At 38.6% G+C, this 21,964-nt stretch overlaps 1 protein-coding gene across 5 annotated transcripts; it reads right to left on the bottom strand.

Annotated features, from left to right (window-relative positions):
- Positions 1–38: 38 nt before the first annotated feature.
- On the bottom strand, positions 39–21,693 carry tlk1a (tousled-like kinase 1a). 5 transcript variants are annotated; one of them, XM_027164840.2, is made up of 23 exons: positions 21,551–21,693; positions 21,238–21,376; positions 11,955–12,073; positions 11,477–11,548; positions 8,674–8,712; positions 6,989–7,064; positions 6,801–6,844; positions 6,383–6,478; positions 6,172–6,258; positions 5,965–6,057; positions 5,739–5,849; positions 5,409–5,545; positions 5,014–5,202; positions 4,785–4,851; positions 4,501–4,598; positions 4,024–4,105; positions 3,808–3,899; positions 3,222–3,311; positions 2,444–2,613; positions 2,213–2,348; positions 1,989–2,100; positions 1,737–1,844; positions 39–1,051 (listed from the first exon to the last, which is right to left on the bottom strand). In XM_027164840.2, the coding sequence occupies exons 3-23, from the start codon at positions 12,066–12,068 to the stop codon at positions 899–901; spliced, it is 2,166 nt and encodes a 721-aa protein (XP_027020641.1). In that variant the 5' UTR covers positions 12,069–12,073; positions 21,238–21,376; positions 21,551–21,693; the 3' UTR covers positions 39–898. The 5 variants fall into 5 exon arrangements, with proteins under 5 accessions (XP_027020641.1, XP_047671426.1, XP_047671429.1 ...); XM_047815470.1 differs by having other exon boundaries at positions 6,383–6,472; XM_047815473.1 differs by lacking the exon at positions 1,989–2,100.
- Positions 21,694–21,964: the final 271 nt, after the last annotated feature.

Genomic DNA, 21,964 nt, shown 5'->3' with positions numbered 1-21,964 from the left:
AATTTTCTGGATACTAATTTCAAGAACAACAATATAAATTTTGAGGCAACAAATAATTACTTGGCATTTATTACCATTTGAAATGTCAACAGAACTGTACACTTTGTACCCAAAGTAGTTCAATACAGCCATTTTTAAAAGGCAACATAAAAGCAACAAACACTTCAGGAAACCAGATTTACAGGGGAAAAAATGGCAAAAAAAATTAATCTGTTGAAATTTAATGTCTGCAAGTATGGTCCTGTACAGCAAATATACATTAACTTTCTAGAAGGGATTCTTTATTTTTATCCTGCATAGGGATTCTGTACATTGTCATTTGTCTACATTTGGTTATTTGCATTCAAAATTAGTATTCTGCCTGGACCTATTGTGACACTACATGTCACAACAAATGCTAATTACATTCTTGTAGCTAAGTGTACAGAAAACAGCTAACACTCCCCCAAATATCGCTGCCAAGTTTATATTGAAACTGTAGGAGACTTACTGTACGCAAGTAAGCCCCTTAGCATTTTATAACTGCAATCTTTTTACCTGGGAGAGATTGCATTCTTTTATTCATGGTTGATATCCTTCAAAGCAACTGCCACAAATAAAAAAAATCATCACATTTCAAGTTCATTAGAAGGAGCAGTGCTGTATAGAATTTTTGAAATTACTCTTCAATAACGTTTATGCAACACTCTCTTTCTAAATGAAAGTTTGATCTTTTCCTACCACACTTCAGGTTGGTAAAACTGCCCAAATCCAAACCCCAGATTCACCTGTCGATCTCAGGGTCCACAATCTGGGGACATACTTGATCCGTGCCTGCTTTGGCTCAAGTCCAGTTCCTGCAGCAGGGAGAGCAGGGATGGGCCAGCACAATGTTCAGTCAGTAAGTCAGTGCAGATTGTCAGTAGATGACACTTGATGGAGCTGGACTTGAAGACAGGTTGCCAGAGGAACTAGACCGTCTCATATGAGGCTGCAGGTATGAATCGCTACCCAGCTGCTGCACATCAAACCGGTCCTCCTTCCTATATGCAAGACAGCGTCGGATAAACGCCTGACGAACAAACATATGCATAGAAAAGCACCTGTTAAAATATAAATATACTCTGTAGTTGCTGCATGTGCAGATGAATAACAAACAGAAGTTAACACTAGAGGGCATCCTTGTGACATGGCTCTAGTAAAAGAATTATATATTAAGTAATAAAAATTAGATGCATCCCAAAATCTAGGCTAGACAGATGACTATCAAGTGAAGTGAAATGAAAATGTCAGCATAAAATCTGCATTTCTTAAATTGCTTCAGTTGCTTTGTATAATTATTTGAATCCTAAATTAACTACTGTACATGCTGTTCACATAGCATGGCAATTAGCTACTTAAAAAAATTATGACAATGCAATACGTAATACTATATTGCGATTGGATCTAAACAGATTTTTAATAATTAGCAACATGTATTTTAATATAAATCACATTTGACCCAAACTCTGATATACTTGTGCCATTGCTTTTGAATTTGTTCGATAGACAAGGAGGATGGTTTGACAAAGGCAATAAAGGATACAATGGTTTAACCTTTAAACACATTAACAGACTGCATTTCCTGTGTATTTTTGAACATGCGGTAAAAACCAAACATCAGTGGGGCAACGGTCGACAAGAGACGTATCGTTCAAGTACAGTTTAGATTTTTGCGGCACATCCATGTTCGCTGTACCAGTGTAACCCTCACTGACCTTGGCCTCGTTGCTGGCCACCGGTTTGACTGGGAACTGCACCTCAGTAGCTTTGAGAATAGTGTTCTCCTGCAGGATATCCTGCTGGGACTGGTTATGACCAAAAGGCTGAGAAACAGAAATTATTGTACTATTACTATTCTTATAACTTAGCAAGTTCTACAGTCAGAAAGATACTGAAAAGGCTTGAGCCATTTGACAGTTGAATAAAAACATTCACTAAATTACAGCCAGTTCATGCAGTCTTCTTACCTTCCGTCCGTAAAGACACTGGAAAAAAATAACTCCCACAGACCACACATCCACCTTGTTGGAGATCTTTGGAGGTTCCTTACCCACAACAAAACACTCGGGGGGCAAGTACCTTAAACATAACACCATGACAAATATCTAAACATATATACGTTATACACGTCTGTTGTACAAAGACAATGATTACTGTAACAAGCTGTAGCAGGTTCCTTTGGATCTCCTACCAGTAAGTGCCTGCCCCTTGTGATGTGAGGTCCATCCCATCCACTCCATAGTTGTCATCGTCCATTATTTTAGACAAACCAAAGTCTGTGATTTTTATTTCTCCACACGCAGTTCCATCCACTAGTAGTATATTCCCTAAAATAAAAGGAATATACTTGCAATAAAGATTTTGGAATTAATTCAGTTAGTAGTGCTTTGTTAGACAGTGCGTCTGTGTGCATGTCGGATACCTGGTTTAAGGTCATAGTGTATTATAGGTGGTTTAATCTCATTCAGGTACCGTAGTGCATTAACAATCTGCATAACAATTGAACGAGCTTCTTTTTCAGACATCAGCTTGTGCTGTTTCAAGTAGAAGTCCAAATCATTTCCTTCACAGTATTCCAGAACTGTACAAAACCTACAAAGAAATAAAAACATAAATAATAACAATAACTATTCCTTGGTCTTTGCAGTTTGCACTAAAACAAGCTTTCTGCACTGAATAAAACCAAAAGAGCTAAAGACAACAAATGAAATCCTTAAACATCTATAAACATTAAAGAAATATCATCATATACCAGGATTATGCACAAGCTGAGAGAAATAGAGGAATGGTTTAATGAGAATTTGTTTGCATTAATAGTAGGACTGCAGCCAAGTACAATGTCAGTCCTTATGTAGTGAAAAGTTTACTGTGGTTCAAGATTAGGCACCGATTTTGGGAAATCAATAAATGTTTGTTGAAGTCAAAAAGTCTAATGCTATAATAAGAATATTATGTTGAAATGAGGTGAGGCAGCTAGTTTTACAGACTAGAGAGAAATCGGGCGAGTTAGGTCAGCATATACAGTATATATACACATACACAATAAAGTATATATATACCATCTCAGAATGTTCTACATTGTAAGAAAATGCCACCCTGATCACGTCTCCTAAACCCCAAGTACCTCCACAATACTGACTGACATGTAACTGACCCATATCACCAATATGCCACAGTCTAGCTGCCTTAGTCATACTCACGTGTCTGTGTCCAGTGAGAAATAATCATAAAGTTTCACTATTCGTGGATGATCCAGCTGCTTGTGTATTCTGTACTCTCTACAGGCATGTCTACATATGGGAGGAGAGACAGAGACAGAGAAAATGTAGAAGACAGAGAGGGTGAGAGAGGTTACCATGGGCAACAGAGGTTCAGCCCCAGGCAGGCAGTCAGACTCAGGTGAAAGTGACTTGATTTCCAGACATTTACAGCACAGAACAGAATAACAATCAGACTGCAATACCTTAGTACCCATCTTAGTGCCTGAATCACAGCTATTACAGAGCAGACAGATAACCCTCATCTACCAATTCCACCAGCTTATGACCACCAGTTCCACCAATTATTTTAGTAATTATGCACCCAATGATCAATTCCATAGAATTGCACATAAGAACAAACAATGTCATGATTACTATATTACCGAATGCTTTACTTTCATCTTTTATTATAATTATAGCACAATTAATGTCAGACAGTCTGAATACACACTGCTATAAACCATTTCATGCTGGTACTATCACTTTAAGATGGCATAAAACAAGAATGGGGTCATTTAAGCATTACTTGTGATAGTTCTCCTTCTTCTCCTCTCTCCAGTTTTTGTTGAGTTGATGGATTTTCACAGCAGCATAACGTTGTTCAATCAGGTCAAAAGCCTTAAAGACACCACAGAATACCTCAAATAAAACTTGCTTTAGAAATCTGACATCAACTTTATAGATATATATAAAAAAGTCTCAGATTTATTTATTCAGGTTGATTATTCTAGGTAATGAATACCTTGTACACTTCACTGAAGCCCCCTCTTCCAAGCAGATGCAATAACAAATACCGTTCATTCAGAGTTGGATGGTCTTTGAACCTGATAATGCAAAGGAAGGTTTGCATTCATTATATCAAGGACAGATGCCCTTATATGCTATAAAATAAATCCTGAGGAAGTTACGGAGAGCTGTACTAATCTTGTAGACGATAGACTATTCTGGTTACCTGTGGATAACTTATCGTGTGAAAAGCATATAACACAGTTATGTAATGTTAAGCTGCACCCCTAAAATATTCCAGTATTGAACTTAGTGGAGATTGAACGCCTTGGTAGCGTAAGCATAAAATCTGCAATTTTCCTTCAATAAAAGTAATAAAAATTTCTTCAATAAAACTGAAAAGGTGCATCAAAAAGTCAGGCAGTGCACTGAGGCATAAATAATGACAGCGCTACAGGAAGCAGTACAGTGACACCATGGTGACGGCACTCACTGGGAGCTGTCCTCGTTGTTTATTCTCTTCAGCTCTCGGATGTGAAGATTCCGCACTCTCTCCAAGCGTTCCAACTCGGCTTGGATCTCTGCCTCCTCCTAAAGAACATTCACAAACTGCATCATTCAATCACTCTGTGACACACTGTGAACTCAGCACAATAAGAAATGGCTCTTAATTCTTTCAATTTAATTCAGATGAATAAACTGACATTGCATATTAATGTTCAGTCAGAGGACTTGAATTTTCTATTAAAGAACTGAAGAATTAATACAGCTATTGACCTTTTTGAGATGGCCAAGACGTAGCTTGAATATTTCCTCTTGCTCATGATACTCGGCTATAGTTAATCTGAACACACACAGAGGTAGAGAAACATCTTGGATTGTTAAAATGTTTGGCGAGGAAACAAAAACAAAACAAAACATAGCAATCATGAATAAATGTGTTTCTATGTGACACATGTGAGTCTTAGGCAAATATAATAATGTACTGCAGCAGAAAACCACTCACAGCTGAGGCAAGCTGGGTTTAAGGAAAGGGTCAGTCTCAGCCCCGTTGACAGCCTTGGTTTTGCGCTGTTTTTGCTCAGAGTTGGTGCTGGGGCTTTGGGAGTTACTGGTTGAAGGAGGTTTCCTCTTGGCTAATAACTTCCGTTGTCTCTCTATATCTTCCCTCTGTTGGTTTATAGATTCTTGCTGCCTGCAGGGCAGACACAAGCATTTAAATATCACAGAGACAGTAAAGTACATCTAGATGAAAATATAAAAGGTTACCAAATAACCTACTATGCAACAAAACATTCATGCAGTTAGAACATGGCAAGAGCATCAATAAATTATTATTCTGATATATTTGCATACATCTTAAAAAACATTAATTGGGGAAATTTTTTAGGAGGCCTTTACTTGATGAGGTTCTGGAAAGCATATCCATCTGTCCATTGCTCAGTAAATGAGGCCCCGTGTCTAACGGTGGTGAAGTGTCCCAAGCGCAAACGGTCCTGCATGCTCTTCTCCCTACATGCCTGTTTCTCCTGTGTGCTCTGAACATCACATACAGTGCATTTATTATCGCGCTGACAATATGTTAGGGCAGAGACACCAATTTGTATTAAACCAATAAATCAACACTTAAGTATTGTAATGCATGTGAATTTCCAATAGGATCACTTTGAAATTTAAACCCAAGCATTGAGGTAAATTGTAGAACCTGTAAAAAAAAATGTTGCTTCTGACCTTTTCAATAAGGAGCTTCTTGCTCATGCTGATGCATTTATTTAAGCGTTCCTTGTACTTTTCAAGTAGTTTCTGCTGCTCGTCTATTTGTCTCCTGAGATCACAATTTGCCTGATTAAAGAGGAAAAAGAAAAAATCATTTCGATAAGACAGAATAAGAAGAAAAATCCCAGAGAAGATGGGGGAAACAACATAGCAGAGTCTGCAGTCTTTGTGTTCTACTCACCCGTAACAAGTCATCTATTCTCCCCTCCTTTTTCTCCAGGTCTAGGTTCTTATTGCTCTCCAGAGCAGCCAGCTTCAACAAGGTTAGCTCAGTCTGAGAGATTGGAAAACCCCAAACAGACACAAAAAGTTCAGCTAATTTACTACAAACTGGAAAAAAAAAAATCTGAAAATGATCTTAAGTACAGTGAATAGTTTATAGTCCAACCTGAACACTCTTTACTGCTAACTGTTTAGGATGCATCATGTGGTCCCCAAAAGTCAGACTGGTGGGTGATGAACTGTTTTGCCTGATCTGAGTTGCAGAACCACAAACAAAATACAGTGTTAAAAAGACAAAAAGCAGAAATAATGTGTGTGTGTGTGTGTGTGTGTGTGTGTGTGTGTGTGTGTGTGTGTGTGTGTGTGTGTGAACATACATTGGCTCCAGGTGCAGAGTGGGAATGTGAGTTCTGGGGAGAGCGAATAACTGGTGGCAGCCCTCGAACAGGACTGGACCCATTACCACCCTGTATCTACAGGAAGTCACAGAGAAAGCAAAAGAAAAAGAAAGAGACGTGACCTCTGTTAATTTCAACATCAGCCTGTGCCAGGACAGGCTTACTATGGCGAGTTCTTCTATTTGTCTGCACTCAATCACAATGTTTTCTTCAAAAGAAAGAAAAAATGGAAAAAGACTAAAAATGACAGACAACTTAAGCTGATTTCTTTTTAATCAGTTCCAGTTAAAAGAGTGACAGACATATCCACCCATTTTCATTTCAGATTCATATTGTCCTATTCACATAATGTCACGTCATTCAGTTCCAATCAGCGAATGATGAATACATGACTTACATCAAAATAGTCACTAATTTTGGTTCCCCGAACGATGGATTTCCCTAAGCAACAAGAGGAAAAAAAGCATGGTCAGGAAATAACTGAAACTATAAATATGCAAAAAACAAATATACCTTGGCAAAAAAGAAAAAATAAGAAGAAAAAAAAGGCCAGCAAGCCAAAAAAATAAAAAAAAAAGGCTTTACCTTGGCTACTCTCTGACTGAATTTCTGCTTTCCTTTTTCTACCTCTTGATGACTCCGAGTGTTTCTTTTCAGGCGTCTACAGGACAAAATAAATAGTCAATACATGAATAAGAATATGAGCACTACCGTGTTACATGTAGTTGACGTAGTTGCAGATTTTGCTGCTAGGTAGTATAAGTTTTCTTTCTGTCTGGTGAGATTGTGGATGAGGGTGGTATTTTTAGGTCTGCTCATTTTCCTTTTTCGGTCCTCAAAACAGATAATAAAGAGCAAATAATGTGTGAAATTTTGTTATTTGTTTAACAAATCTGTTGTTGAATATGTGACTACGCTAGAGCAATCTTTTCAAGACCACAGTGACTTGATGCAACTCCAAAACCTAGAAGCAGGTCTGGTCAGATGATAACTCAAGATTACTCAGTGACTGTGTTTTCTGATATTAACAGACTTATTCATAGAGAGTTTGTTCCCTCTATACAGACTGTTAATCAGCAATCTTACAGTGAAGTGCTTAAACGTCAATGTAATAAAGCATGCGGAAAGACAAAGCACTTGCGCACACACCCAAATATTATTCTCTTCAGTCTCATTTTTAACTGTGTGAACAAAAAGATATGTCTAATATAGTGTATGTGAAGTTTTTCAAAAACAAATCACACATCAAGACAATGATTGCACTTTCGACATTAATATACTCATGGAATGAGTATATTAATATTATCGATGGAAGAGCATCAGGGAAAATCATCCAGAGATGTGGTGCACCCAAAACAGCACTGTGACCAGAAATAATGCCGTTCCAGATTCACGCTCAAAATACTCACCCGTTCTCAATCTTTGCGACTTTTTATTTCAAAATTTAAAAATGAGCCTGAGGATTAGCATGTGTATGTACAATTCTCCTGATTCTTTCCTGTAGACTGACTTGTCTCTCTGAACCACAACCACTGACGTTACATTTACATTTTTCGTTACATGTCACAGTTACATACAAGTTGCAATGGCATACTACTAAATGTCTCATGATACCGAATAAATTGATTTTCTATGAGATGTCAACCGAACCGCGGACAAACACACGGGATAAAACGAGCATCTTAATAAAGGCCCAATTTACAACACTACACTGAATCTCATAATTAAGAACAGACACAGGCTAATGATGCATTATGTGTTACATTCGTAACACTATACATGTGGATATGTGTACTGATGAATTGTTACACCCTGCTGCAAACAGAAGAATAGAGACAAATGCAGACATCCTACTCAGCAGAGACAAAGAGTGGCTAGCTGCCAGTACATCTTTGCATTCTGATCACCAAGGAGCTCACTCTCTGCCTCAGCCTGAAACATATTTGTAGCCCCCAACCAAAAATATATATATATAATAATAATAATAATAATAAAAAAAAATAGTAATAACATTTCTTAAAATTTCAAATTGGGTGCCAATTTCTTCTTGAGTGCTGTGCTGCAGTTTATCAATATGAACCTGCTAATTAATCGCTAATCTATTTAGGGCTTTGTAACAGACTACTGATCTGAAAATAATGAAAACATAATATACTTGTTTATTATCTAGCTGAAACTCAACAATGTAGACCTGCAGTACAGTCAGAAGACAGAGCAAGAGAGAAAGCAGAAAATGCACCATAAAAAGAGGGGAAAAAAGACTGACTTACTGAATATGCAGGAGAACTGCCTCTTTTTACGTCAGAACCCTGGAGAGAAACGGGGTGGGGGGGGCAAGCAGGTAAGAGAGAGAGAGAGAGAGAGAAAAGGAGAGTCAGAGAAAGAGAGAGAGAGGACAGTCAGAGAGAGAGAGAGAGAGAGAGAGAGAGAGAGAGAGAGGACAGTCAGAGAGAGAGAGAGAAAGGAGAGTCAGAGAGAGAGAGAGAGAGAGGGCAAAAGAGTAAAAGAAAGAGAAGAGAAAAGTAAGATGTTAAAGAAAAACAGGTTCAATGTAACAAACTACATGACCAAAGCCTCTGTTTATAATTAGCCTTTAGTGACAGTGACAGAATGTCACAGTGGTCTTAATGAGCAAGGCGGGCTGGTTATCGATGCGCCACACACTCCCTGCTGGCATTTTTGGGTCACAGTGGGCAGCAGCTCAGAGCCATGAAAACAAGCAAAAAATAAATAAATAGAATAATAAAACTCATGGAAATAAAAAACAGAATAAAGAACTGACAAGAAAACTCTGATAAAGTGCAAAATAATTATGAGAAATAAATATAAAATGCATATCACTGCATAATGAAGCATGATCATAAAAGAACAACCAATAAACATTTTGGAAAATTAAGGTATAAAAGCTATAAACTAAAAGTGTATATTACATCCTATACAAAGAGCGCACAATAATCTAATTTTTTGTATATACATGCAACCCATTTTAAATGAGCAAAATGCTGACACCAATAGCTTTTTTGTGGTTGGGTCATAATTTAATCCTATATGGCTTATTACCTATTTCGTACATCATTAACCTTTTCCTCTAAAGAGATGTGCTGAAATGGGAGACCTTGTTCTTTCTGCTCATCATTAGGATAGAAAAGTTGAAAAGCACTATGTGAGATTGTGGAAAGACATCTACTCAAAACATAACATTAAAACATGTTAATAGAAATCAATAAATTTTAAGATATAATAAATACAATTAAGTTTGAAATAGAAGAAAACAAGAATCTACTCATCTTATAATAGCACATGCAAAGTTATGATACAGTATATGATGGGATCTTTTTCTTTCTGCAGTATTTAAGTGTAACACATACACACTCTAGTCTGAAGCTAGTGACAGACATTTTGTACCATGCAAGTGTCTAGATTTGTGCATAAATGCAACAGAGTCTGCAGCATGGTGTGACAGATTTTGGTTAGAGGTTTCTGCCAAGTGCGATGTAGACTGCAATATTTATTTTGTTAGTCAATATGGATGCTTTTGTGTTTGAACTGCAGCATTTGTAGTTCTTTATTTGTGCATTCACATCTTTGTGCAGCATTATTAGGCACAACATTAGCACTGATGGTTGCTCTGTGTCTGTGGGAGTGTTTGTGACAGGTGTGTGTGGTGATTGAGAGTGTATCTGCTGCATCATTAGAGAGTGTGCTGACGTATGGGGGCATCTGTGTGCCTGGCATCTGTGCACAATCAGCAGCTCAAGCCACCACAGGACTAGACAGGGGCTTTATGCACGTCTCCTTCAGTTTTCTGGCCCTCTCCATTTTAATCCGCGTCACCGTTTTGGTTGCTGGCTTCCTTTTTTCCTTCACTTTTCCTCTGTGCTCCATACATACACACTCCCTCTGCTCCCTCCTGCATTACCAATTACCACCTTAGCCATCCCTCACTCCAACACTATCTCTCTTCTCTCTACCAATCGTTCTCTCTCTCTCACTCTGTGTGTGATTTATGGCACAAGCAGGTGTGCTAGGCAGGGGGCAGGAGGGGGAGGGCTGCAGACAATGTTTTTAATGTCTGTCTGGGTATGTTGGAAATCGGGTGCTTAGCACTGCCTAGGTTTAGGTAGTAAACAGAAATAAAAAGCAGCTACTTACCAGTTAAAATCATTTACAACCTTAAATATCAGGTGCCAAACTTGAGGTGTAGATATCTTTAGAAAATAACCTTTAAAATGTAAATCAACCCATAGAGCACAACTACCCAATATGTTCATGATGGACCAGTTGTAGTTAAATTCATAGAGCACACGTTGCATTATGCGTATAGCAACTGTCCCTCCGATCCTGATTCTACCTACACCACCACACAGCACGAGATCACACACAATTATTATAAAGGAAACTAGAGCCCCAATATCCAACAGTGTCAGTGTAGCCTTAGGCTCAGGGACAGATGTCATTTGGTCAGCCGTATTTTGCACTCAAAAAAGTAACAGAAAAAGAATAAACCTTATATATACACACATGTTTATCCATACGAATAATCACTAAGAAGCTACATGCACAATCATGATGTATTATGACTATTTAACTATTTCATTATCTACAGGGAGTATGAGCTCACATCTTACATGCATCTCACCAAGCTCCTGCCACGTGTGTGCGTGTGTGTGTGTAAAAACATTTTGTAAACTCACTCTCAATCACTGTCAGATTTAAGGAAAGGCTTACATTTATGTTTTTAAATAAATAAACTTATTAATTAATTAATATATATACACACGCGCACACACACACACACACACACACACTCTTCTTCAAGAGGTCACAAATATGCAGATGTGGCCCAGGCATGTGAATTTGACAGGCCTGTTTGAAACATCCAGGTCCATATTCTTACCCACAAAAGCCTACAGTAACAACGGTCACAGTGTAAATTCACTGTTTATCACTAGCCAGTTGAAGATGTTGGGAGCTTCATGTAAAGTCTTGAGAGAGAGACTGCTAGTTGTGCAGATTTAAAACATGTTTAACCAGTAAAATGTGGATGTTGGTCAGAAACGCGAGAGAACATACCTCCGACTCCTTATCGCTGGAAGATCCCAGACTGCCAAAGCTATGATTCGAACATTCGTTGTTTGTTAAGGCCTGGAACATAAAGATGGCATAACTCATACATAGATTTGCACATATTGACACAAACCAGTAAACTGACTGAGACTGAAAAAGCGACTTAACACCTTGCCTAAATACAGCAGGTGCTGATTACAAATTAATGACACTCCTGCAGAACAGCATGAGGCAGGCAGATCGAGTCTAATGACAGAGAGCAGGGATGTCACAAAATGAGGAAGCTTTCACTGGATCAAATAACCTCCTTATAATTCCTTTAACAACTGGAGACATTTTCCCCTCATTGCCTATTCTCTTCCAAATTATTCCACTTGGAGACAACAGAGGTTTCGGAAGTGTGGGTAAAACTGCAGCCATTTTACTTCAGTTTATATAGAGAGAGAGATAAAAAGCTTGGACTGTAGGTCATGCTGCTACACACCTTGGTTCCTCCACTGGTGCTGCCAGTACTGCCTGTGCTGCCGCTGATGCCTCCTATAAAACGAGCCTCCAGGAGCTCCTGTCGGCGTGGATCTAGACTTTGCAGCTCATCCATAGCACCTGAGAAAACAAACAACGATAAATATTCACTCATTTTTCATTAACACTGTACAGGAATACAGAGTATAAAACACATGCATCATACAACTGACCATTAAAAAGGTGACCAATTTCAAGGCAGCTTAATTATTTACATTTTTCATCTCGGGTACTAAAATACTACAGTATAATGTTTTATATAATTTAAAAACCTTCCTTTAAAGCATCAGTATGAACATCAGGTGTGCTGTCATGGGTGGCTAACTATCTACCACAAGGAAGCAGACTTCCTGGATTTCCTGAAATGTGCTAGTTGGCATTTTTGCCAGCGAGTCTAAAAATATACATGCTGGAAGCAGGCTGTTGTACAGGCCAATTTTCCTACACGGCTACACTAAAATGTTTCCTTGTTGCACATGCAGAAATTTTAACAATTCTCTCAAATGTATATTTAAATAAAATATATAAAAAGACACCTATATGATCTAAAACTGTGAAAGAACACAATTTCCTCCTGAATGCAAATCCCCAGGTTACACACCCACACACAAAACGAATTAAAAAAATAAATAAATAAATAAATTGTATATATGTACGTGTGTATGTGTGTGTGTAAACTGCACATGGAAGAAGGCACACATCGAGCCCAAACATTCATGGACACACACATTGTATATTTCAGTATAAGAATTAGAATTTCCAATCCAAAAAGTATTTCTTGGGGTCAACAACACTAGTTTCAAAGTATTCTGCTCCCTTACAATGAACATTTTGTGACCCAAACCCTAGAGAAAATAACAGCATCGAGTCTCTTCCTGTAATGCTAAATAGGTTGTTTATTTTTTGGTTTGTGAAGGTGGGAGTCACGCATTAAATCAGATTTTCAAACATTTATTATAAGGATACTTATTAGTATGTTTGGCTCCCCATCTTTTTGAAAGCACTAGCTATGGACTCAAGTTTTGGGGCTGAAATATCCTGGTATTTGGCAGAATTAATGATGCAATCCAGCGTCACAATGGACCGGGAACTACCAGTCAAAAAACACCACCAGCACATCTAGGGTCACTTCTATATGTAACAATGACCAAAATGTTTGACTTTGGAATCATCTGGCTATAAGACACAATACCCATACAATATCTCTCTCTTCTGGCCAGAAGACACAAGCTGTTGTTCTCAAGAGTGAAGAAGCTTTTATTCTCATTTCAACCATATATAGCTGTTGCAGTACACAGTAATGGTCTAATGGTTATTCAGATGCTGCAATTTGAGAAATGATCTCTCTTAATTCTTCCCAAAATTAAGTTATGAAAAGCAAAAAAAAAAAAAAGTAGGATAATTAATTCTACAACTGATCTTGATTCTCTTTTCCTCCCATGCCTCACTTTCCACCCATACAGTTTCAGACATGTAAAACTTTTTAACTGCTTATTTTCATATCCAAAACCTGATCTTTGCAGGTCAACAACCATTTATCTCTCTTGTACTGAAGGTTTGTGATCGTGATCATGTTAATGGATGGCAAGGGATTTTACATATGTGCCAGTGCATATTTGCCCCCTCAGGGAATCAGGAAATGATTAAAGGCAACAATATACTGCCTGTTGACTGACAGCAAATAAAATGTTTTTCAATAAAGACAATTTGTTTGCATCTATTTATAATATATGTTAGGGTTATAAATCATTTTGGTGCATTTTTATTAGAATATAAAATGTATAAAAGGATTTTTCTGCATGTTTATGAAGGTTGCCAATAATTCTGGAGGGCATTGTGCATATACAAACACCTCACAAGGGCTGGGAGCACAGGGACTGCTTGACTGCACCAAACCAGTAAAAACAGAGGACCTGGCCCCAAGAGATCACAGCATGCATTAATCAAGCATAACGGTGAAAAAAAAAAAAAGATACTCATAACACGGCATCTTTACTATGGATACACAAACGCTGATGTCTACATGTACATCTACAGTATAAGAACCGATTTATAGTACCAGGCACTGGGGACCAGAAAAACGGCATCGACGCTGTAGCAAATAGTGAGATTCAAGGATGTGGTAAACCGCTGAGGCAAAGACATTAAAATGTGTAACACTGTAACTGGCAAGACAAAGCCTAACCTAAATCAACTTAAAACTGTCATGAGGCTTGGGTTTGTGAGGCCAACTGAGATTGCTGGAGAGTCTATAAATATGCATATTGGAAGCAGACTTGTAGCATGGTGCAAGAGTCTTCCTGCACTGGCACTGCTCAACAAGCTGAAACACAAGCACATTACAAATGACATTTGAACAGAAATAACACTGCACACACTTTCTCCTTCTCTTGCTTTGCAGGATTGTTCCACTCTTTCAAAATCCACATTTCTCCTTCTCAGTCCTGTTGTAAATGTGGGCTCAATCAGCCCCTAGGCACAGAGGCCTGGCTGTAGCTGTGAGGATCCTCCAGGCTACAGAGAGCTGGTGCTCTCCTCAGGGTCTTTTCTGCTTCCACTGTATCTCTCTAATGAGCCGCCATCACAGCTCTATAGCAATTGCAGCAGGTTAGTGCAACATTACATAGGGCCAGTGCCACAACATGCACTGACTCCCCCCACACACAGCACCAGCAGGGTCGAAACAGATGAATTCTAGGCAAAACTAAATGCGACTCAAGTCAGATGGTCATGCACATCAATAAATCTAATACTCATTTCCATCCCTTTGACTGTTGAAGGTCACGTCCTTTTATTTCCTTCTTCGGTCACTAATGCACTTTGCAGCAACTGTGCATCATGCACTATAAATGAAAAATGGTCACAACCTCACATGTTCTGTATGACACATGAAGTCCATCATTATTCCAGTCTGTGGCTAGCCTTACCAAACCATAAAGATGATAAAAACACAATTCCTTCTGTCCTCACCTCAACAAGACTACCAAGGAACAAAAGAGAATCAGCTACTAACCTATCCTCAGTAGAGCTGCTCTCCACAGGGATGTGTCCCCCTCGACTCCTCTGGCTTTAGAGCACAGAAGAAATAGGCTACTAAGAACCAACCACTCTCACCACTCAGAGACAGAGGATAATGATAGATCTGATGACTTAATATTGTAAAGAATCAATAAGACATAATAAACTTTACTGAAGGACAATGAACAGCTAGAAAGTTCCAGATAGAGGAGTGTAATAAAAGGCTTCGAAAACAAAAACAAAAATAGTGCTAAATATATATTCAAAATAAATAAATAAATGAATGCATTTATGCATAAATTATTACGACAATCCAGGATGCAACAAAACAGACAACTGTAACAACTATGAAACTCGTGATTTAATGCACAAGCTAATATACAGGTACCTAGTTTGTACCCAATTAACTCAGCGGTATCAAAGATGTAAAACAAACTGACAACTGACCACAGTGCTGTTGAATTCTTAAAATCGGACTAGTCATAAAATGTTGGTTAATTTTCTGTATAACTGACCAGAACACAAGCTGCAATTAACATGACTATATTAATGCACTCATCTAATAGATTACTGTTGTATAGTAGCAACTTATACAGAGAACCCTGTATTAGACTTATACGATATCGTTTTGCCTTTTTATCTAGATGTTTGAGGTTTCGCTTCAGTTTTGGCTTTGCTCTCTCTCTCTCTCTCTCTCTCTCTCTCTCTCTCTCTCTCTTTTTTTATAGACAAATAATCATCATGTAAAGCAGTGGTGACCAAACCTACCTGCAAAAGGCTGGCAGAACTGCAGGTTTGATGCAGGAAGCATAAATGTGTGTATGGATTGCTTACAATAAAAACCAGCAGCATTTCAGCCCTTTGTGGATAAAAGTAAACGCACAAATGTATAATGTATTTATAATGTATTTTGTACGTATAAATGAACAATTGAGTATCCATAGTTCAGTGTTCCAACTGAGAAATGTCCAGGAAGAGAACAGAGTCCCAATTTAAGTCCAGTTATATTGTGAACATCAACAGAGGTCAGAAAGCGAGAGAGGAGAAATTTTCATCCAGATCTCATGCAGGTCTACTTTACAGGGACTATTGTAAAACACTCAAATTCAGTTCTTCATAAATCAAAAAGGATTTTTTTTCTACAGTTTGTCCTGGAGGTCTGATTAGTTTTTTAATAAATACTTAGTGAGGCCTTGGCACTCAAACTTGGCTGAATTTATAAAGTTGCAATTTGCAAAGCTGAGTACTGACCGAGTTCGGGAGGTTGGAGGGTGTTTCTAAGATATACATGCTGAGGAAAAGGGGAGACCAGTTAGCAAAGCAAAAGTATGAACTCACACAGTTAAAGTTGTTGTCTGAGTGTACAGATAGAAGAGAGAATATAATTACAAACACTCCTCTGCTTGTGTATTACTTAGCAAGCAGCTTCATTAAGCCCTATTTAGTCTTTAACTTCATTTGGCTCTACTGTAGATTGTTCCCATAAAGCATTTAAGCTATGTACATTCAGCAGCTTAATGCGCAGTCCTGTCTCACAGACACACACCCAGAACAGAAACGCTATTAGACACACAAACACACATGGCTAGCTCTCTTTGCATTCAGAATAGGAAAGTAGGGGAAGAGAAGGGGCAGAGAATGCAAAAGGGTTTTGTGTGTGTGTGTGTGTGTGTGTGTGTGTGTGTGTGTGTGTGTGTGTGTGTGTGTGTGAGAGAGAGAGAATACCCCTGAGACACACAGGATCAGGTAGTAGAGAAAGAACTAAGACAGCCAAGATGGATGCCAGCATGGCTCATTTATGGAGAAAGAGGGTAAAATAGATGTGCTGCTCTGTGTATACCCTACTCTATGCTGTTAAAGATGTCAGCGTACAGCAACAATATAGCAGTTGGTGGTATGAGGGATGACCCTGTGTAGTGGTCGTAATTCTTAAGGTATAGATGAACATACAGTGCTATATGATGTTTCTACATGACAGTCAATATGAGATATTGACTAAACTAGAAGACCTCTCCACGTGTTCAGGCACAACAATGTTCAGTAAATCATCAGTCATGATCCTAAATGAAGAATGATGTGGTCATGTTAGAGAAACACAATGACAAATCCCTAATTATCTAAACAATTCAACAGAAATTTTACAAAAATGTTTAGGGTTGTTGAATTAGGGCCCCAATATATCTGTGTGTTGTGTTTCTGTGTACTACTGATAAAGTAAGCTATAGCTTATAGCATGCAGAGTTACTGGAGAAGCAGCCAGAGGATATTTCAGACCAGAGCACAGGGTAACCTGAGAAATGTCATGTAACACACATGATGTAGTTCAGTAAATAATGTCCTGCCAAATGACGCAAGGCTTCATTTTGAAAACACACAATAACCACTTGACGTGTTTTCTAATAATGTCTTATTTGGAAGCATCTAAGCAGTGCAGACAGAGTTCAGGTCTGTAAAGCTCTATACTGGTACATGATGTGATATTCTCCATGTTCTATATTCTATAAGATGCATGTAGTACTTAACCAGCAACAATCTTCAGGCAGAGGATTCAGCAACAGGACTGTGGATTCACAACTGAATCGTGGGTCAAGTTAAACCAATATTGATAACCTAAATTCTTTAAAAAGGAAAACAGTCAAGACCACAAAATAATGGATGAACTGACATGTTTGCATCTCTTAGGTCATTTAACTTGTACGACTCAAGCAACACTGACATGTGTGGATTGTTTTTCTATCAGATCCACATTTAAGCAAACCATACAGCATTTTCAGAGGGGTGTGTGGCAAAAGAACAAATAAACAAACCTGCTGCAAGTGCGTCAACCCAGCACAAAGAACACTGAGGCGGTACTAGTTAAAAAGAGTTCAAAGCATCAGCAAATTGAAACCTTTCCTTTTTTTGTGTTTGCTAGAACAGAAATCCAGAATCCATACTGCAAGCATAGGATCACGATGCTTTAAAAATAAATAAATAAAGCAAAAATAAATAAAGGGTCCCAATATAAATAAATAAAGCAAAATGTACATCATGTTTTGTTTTCAGAACATGACTTTGTTTAATATATTCAGAAATCACACATTACATCGCTCAGGAATCAGAGGGAATCAATAGTCACTAATATAATTTTTTTTACCCCTCACACAAAAAATTTTAATTACTGCCATAGATACACAACTGCATCTCTCAAGTAGCAAGTGAAGGTTCAGGGCAGAGGAACACAGTAGTTGAGGTGTTTGCAAGTTTAGCACTTTTCTCTGTTCTCAACACCAAAATAAGGCTACATAAAATTTACAACTTGGGGTCATTAAACTTCTGTGAATAGCTAAAAAGTACAGAAATAGTACAGAAATGGTTCAATCATCCTGACCACCCAAAAACAGATTGTTTTACCATTAACCAATTAGCTCACCGCTTTATGTATAAAACATTTTTGGTTGCTCTCTCATTAGCGCAGCTGTAAGTCACTTTAGCCAAAACAAAGCCTAACTAAGTCCCAGAATCCGATAGGCTGACAACGCATCGGCTAGGTAGTTTGCAAATTTGGGGAGAAAAGACTTTCCTATTTATAGAATGTCAATTACAATTCTTTTATACTAAATTGGAGTAATCTAGTTCTAGACTTCTTATACAAACGTCTCATACGAGCCATACACTTCAATAACATTTGTTCTAGTCACTGCTTCTTCAAGGTTCATGGTGTAACTGTTCAGGTCTCATGTACTCTTCCTATAACTCATTTATGTAACAGAAAAAAGATTTAAATATGCAAAAGCAAGACAAAAATCTAATAAACATGCAAGCGATAAATTTGAAGAGCATGGGTGTTTGAATCACTGTCTTGGCTGCAAATAGGAGCACAGAACATTAATTTATGCTAATAAAATGTACTGGCATTAAATACAGTTTAATCATTCTGCAAATCCTGAATTTCTAAATATGTGTGATATTTGGGCCTATGCATATGTGTAAAGCTTGAAGTTTAAAATTATTCACACATGATATTGGCTGTGAAATTAGCATGCGTTCTTAATATAAATAGAGAATTTAATGGTGGACAAATGAAGTTAGAAATCGGGTAGTATGACCATTGCAACTACTTAAACAGCTAATTTATCTGTGTTTTGATATAAGCTTCAAAACAAGAAATGAACAGAAATAAGGGCAGATGAAATGAATTATTTATCTGCATGTTATGAGTGATGGAAATGGCTGGCCCGCTGAGCTCAGACACATCTCCATAACTCTACTGTGCTCTAACTGCCACTACAGTGTGTGGTTGGCAGTGCTCCTTTAATCCACCCTTAGCCCACACACTCTCTCGAGTGTGAGGAGCCAACATGGATGCCCCAAACACACTGAGCCTGACACAAAATGGCAGTGCAAAGATCAGCCGTGTTATCAGGCTGGAGGACAAACAGGTTGAAGATGGCATAGAGAGTTGGTATCAGAGTTAATGGCAGAAATAGCAGAGGAGGTGGCGAGCCTGCTCACGGTGGAACAATGCAGCATGGAGAGCATGCTTCAAGAGTGATAAATTATTCAGCCGCCTCTCAAAACAGTCTGTGATTAGGAAAAAGTTATTGGTACGGGGGGGGGAAAAAAAAAAAAAAAAAAAGATGCAGCTTGGTGAGGTCAATAAGGCATTTACAATTTATTGCTTTCCTAAAAACAGTGAAGGGGGAAAAAAGTGCAACCCACGGTAGGTGAATAGAGGAGTACAGGAATAGTAATTTCCCCCACCCCCATCTGGTTAGGAGGCATCATTTCCTTGACATTCTGCATAGGTTTTCAGTGCACACACACACACACACACACACACACAGGCAACAATTTGAAGCCCCTGCACAGGGAAGCGGTTGAACCCTTAGAATGCAGTGGATGTCATTTTAGCTCTCTATGCACTTCAGCAGAGCGGGGTGTCCACCTGTTTATGGCACACTCAGACTTTGAAAATTAAAAATACCAGTCTCTTGTGTCTTTGCTCACTATTTCGCAACAAATTAAAGGTCAGTTCTGTGAAAGACCAGCTGATAACTGGACTATTTCCTCATGCCTGTGAAAAACTCAATAAGATTAATCACTCTATAACAGTTCTTGTTAAATAATATAATCAGTTTTGGTTTGTCATCCATCCAAAAGGTTTATCAAACCATGAGCACTAGGGAAAGTAGATGATGAACTCCTTACAGATGCAAGAACTTCACCAACATCCCTGAAGCATAGAAGCAGCTCAAGATCCTACAAAAAAAGGATTCAAATCCATTGCAGATCTTCAGAGAAGGTACAGAGTGAACTGTGGTTATTATTTAAGACAGGAAAATGACTTGACTATACAACAGTGGTCTTGTCATTGCAGTGTTAAAGGCCATTTATGGAAAAACACTTGTGCAAAGCAATTGATCCTATTGAGAGCCTCACACGCTCAGGTCAACATGGCACAAGTTGAAAAATGAGTCAGTTCTGGATAGCAAACAACAAGTGTTATTAAATTGACACCCTGAAGTGTGCAGGACCATCAGGATCACTGTGCTGGAGAACTAGATCAGGGGTTTATGTGCAAAGCAACACCCTGTATGTCTGCATGAGCTGGAGTGTGTCTACAGAACATGCATACAATAAAAAAGGGCAAACGAGGATGTGAGCCTGTAACCAGTGAGAATGATCATTGCATTAAAGTCGATTAAGCGCTTATTAAAAGTTACACAGGAGACTTGGGAGGAAAAGTCTCCACCAAACAAGCACAGGTCCTCCATCATGTCTAAAGATCTGACCTTACAAACATCTTTGCTAGCACACAAACTATCTGCAATATCAGTGTTATGTATGAACTCGCACTTGTTCCAAAAAAAAAATAAAAAAATAAAAAAAATAATCGCAAAACTACAGAGAATATCGTATATTCTAGGCACTATTTTAACCCAAGTGCAAACATTCAGCCACCGAAGGAGACTGACAACTAAATAGTGCTCACACCCAGAGCTAGCGTGTTGATGGTTGTTACTTCTCCCCAAAACAGACACCTTATAGCCCCGCACTGTACTACAGTAGCACGCTAGCATGCTAACAGGCTAACCGAGCGTTGATAAGCCTAGCGAGCGCCGACCAACCGACCGACCGTGGCCTCGATTCAGGACGGGATTTTAAACCGCAGGAAGCGCGCACAAACAAAACAGCACCTAAAAACAAAAGAGCAGACATGTAAGAATAATATACGTGCACGATACCTTGCTTGGCCTCAAGCAGAGTCGCGCCGTGTTGCTGATAAAGCAGCCGTGGTGTTGGGGACGTGGAGAGCCGGGACCAAGATGGCGTCCCCTCCTCCAAACTTCCAGCACTTCCACTTACTTTGGACACTCATCAAAGCTACTTTTGGGAACGACAAAGCAAACAAAAAAAATGGTCGAGAACAATTACGAATCTTTCTCACACCATACTCCAGGGAAACCACGAGATAAAAAATATCCTAATCGGAATATTCCTACTGCTTTTTTGTTTGTTTGTTTGTTTGTTTGTTTTGTTTGGGTTTCGGACACAAACCTTCACGCTGATCTGCACTGCGTCTGGTTGAGAGAATGAGGTGAAAATCACAAGCGTCACTAGTCACCCGTGTGCAGCGGTGAGACACTATGGCGATGTTCATGTGCATATCACACACACACACACACACACACACACACACACACACACACACACACACACACACACACTGACGGAAAAAGCTGACCATCTACGTAACACCCTAAACATCTCTAACATCACGTCCCGTAAATAAAACATGCAAAACATGCCATTGTTTCATTATCTCCCAGTGTTAGACATTTGCTCTTGCAGTTCTTCTTTACCCTGCTACCAAATCAGTGCAAGGGGAAGGTAACATTTATTATTGAAATAAATAAATAATAGATATTTTCTTAATGTACAGTAAGGTGATAATCACAAACACAGTAAAAT

This window comes from Tachysurus fulvidraco, chromosome 6 (genome assembly GCF_022655615.1).
Source record: "Tachysurus fulvidraco isolate hzauxx_2018 chromosome 6, HZAU_PFXX_2.0, whole genome shotgun sequence".
NCBI classification, from domain to species: domain Eukaryota; kingdom Metazoa; phylum Chordata; class Actinopteri; order Siluriformes; family Bagridae; genus Tachysurus; species Tachysurus fulvidraco.
Note: the sequence above shows the minus strand (reverse complement) of the source record. Positions and strands in the feature narration are given on the sequence as shown.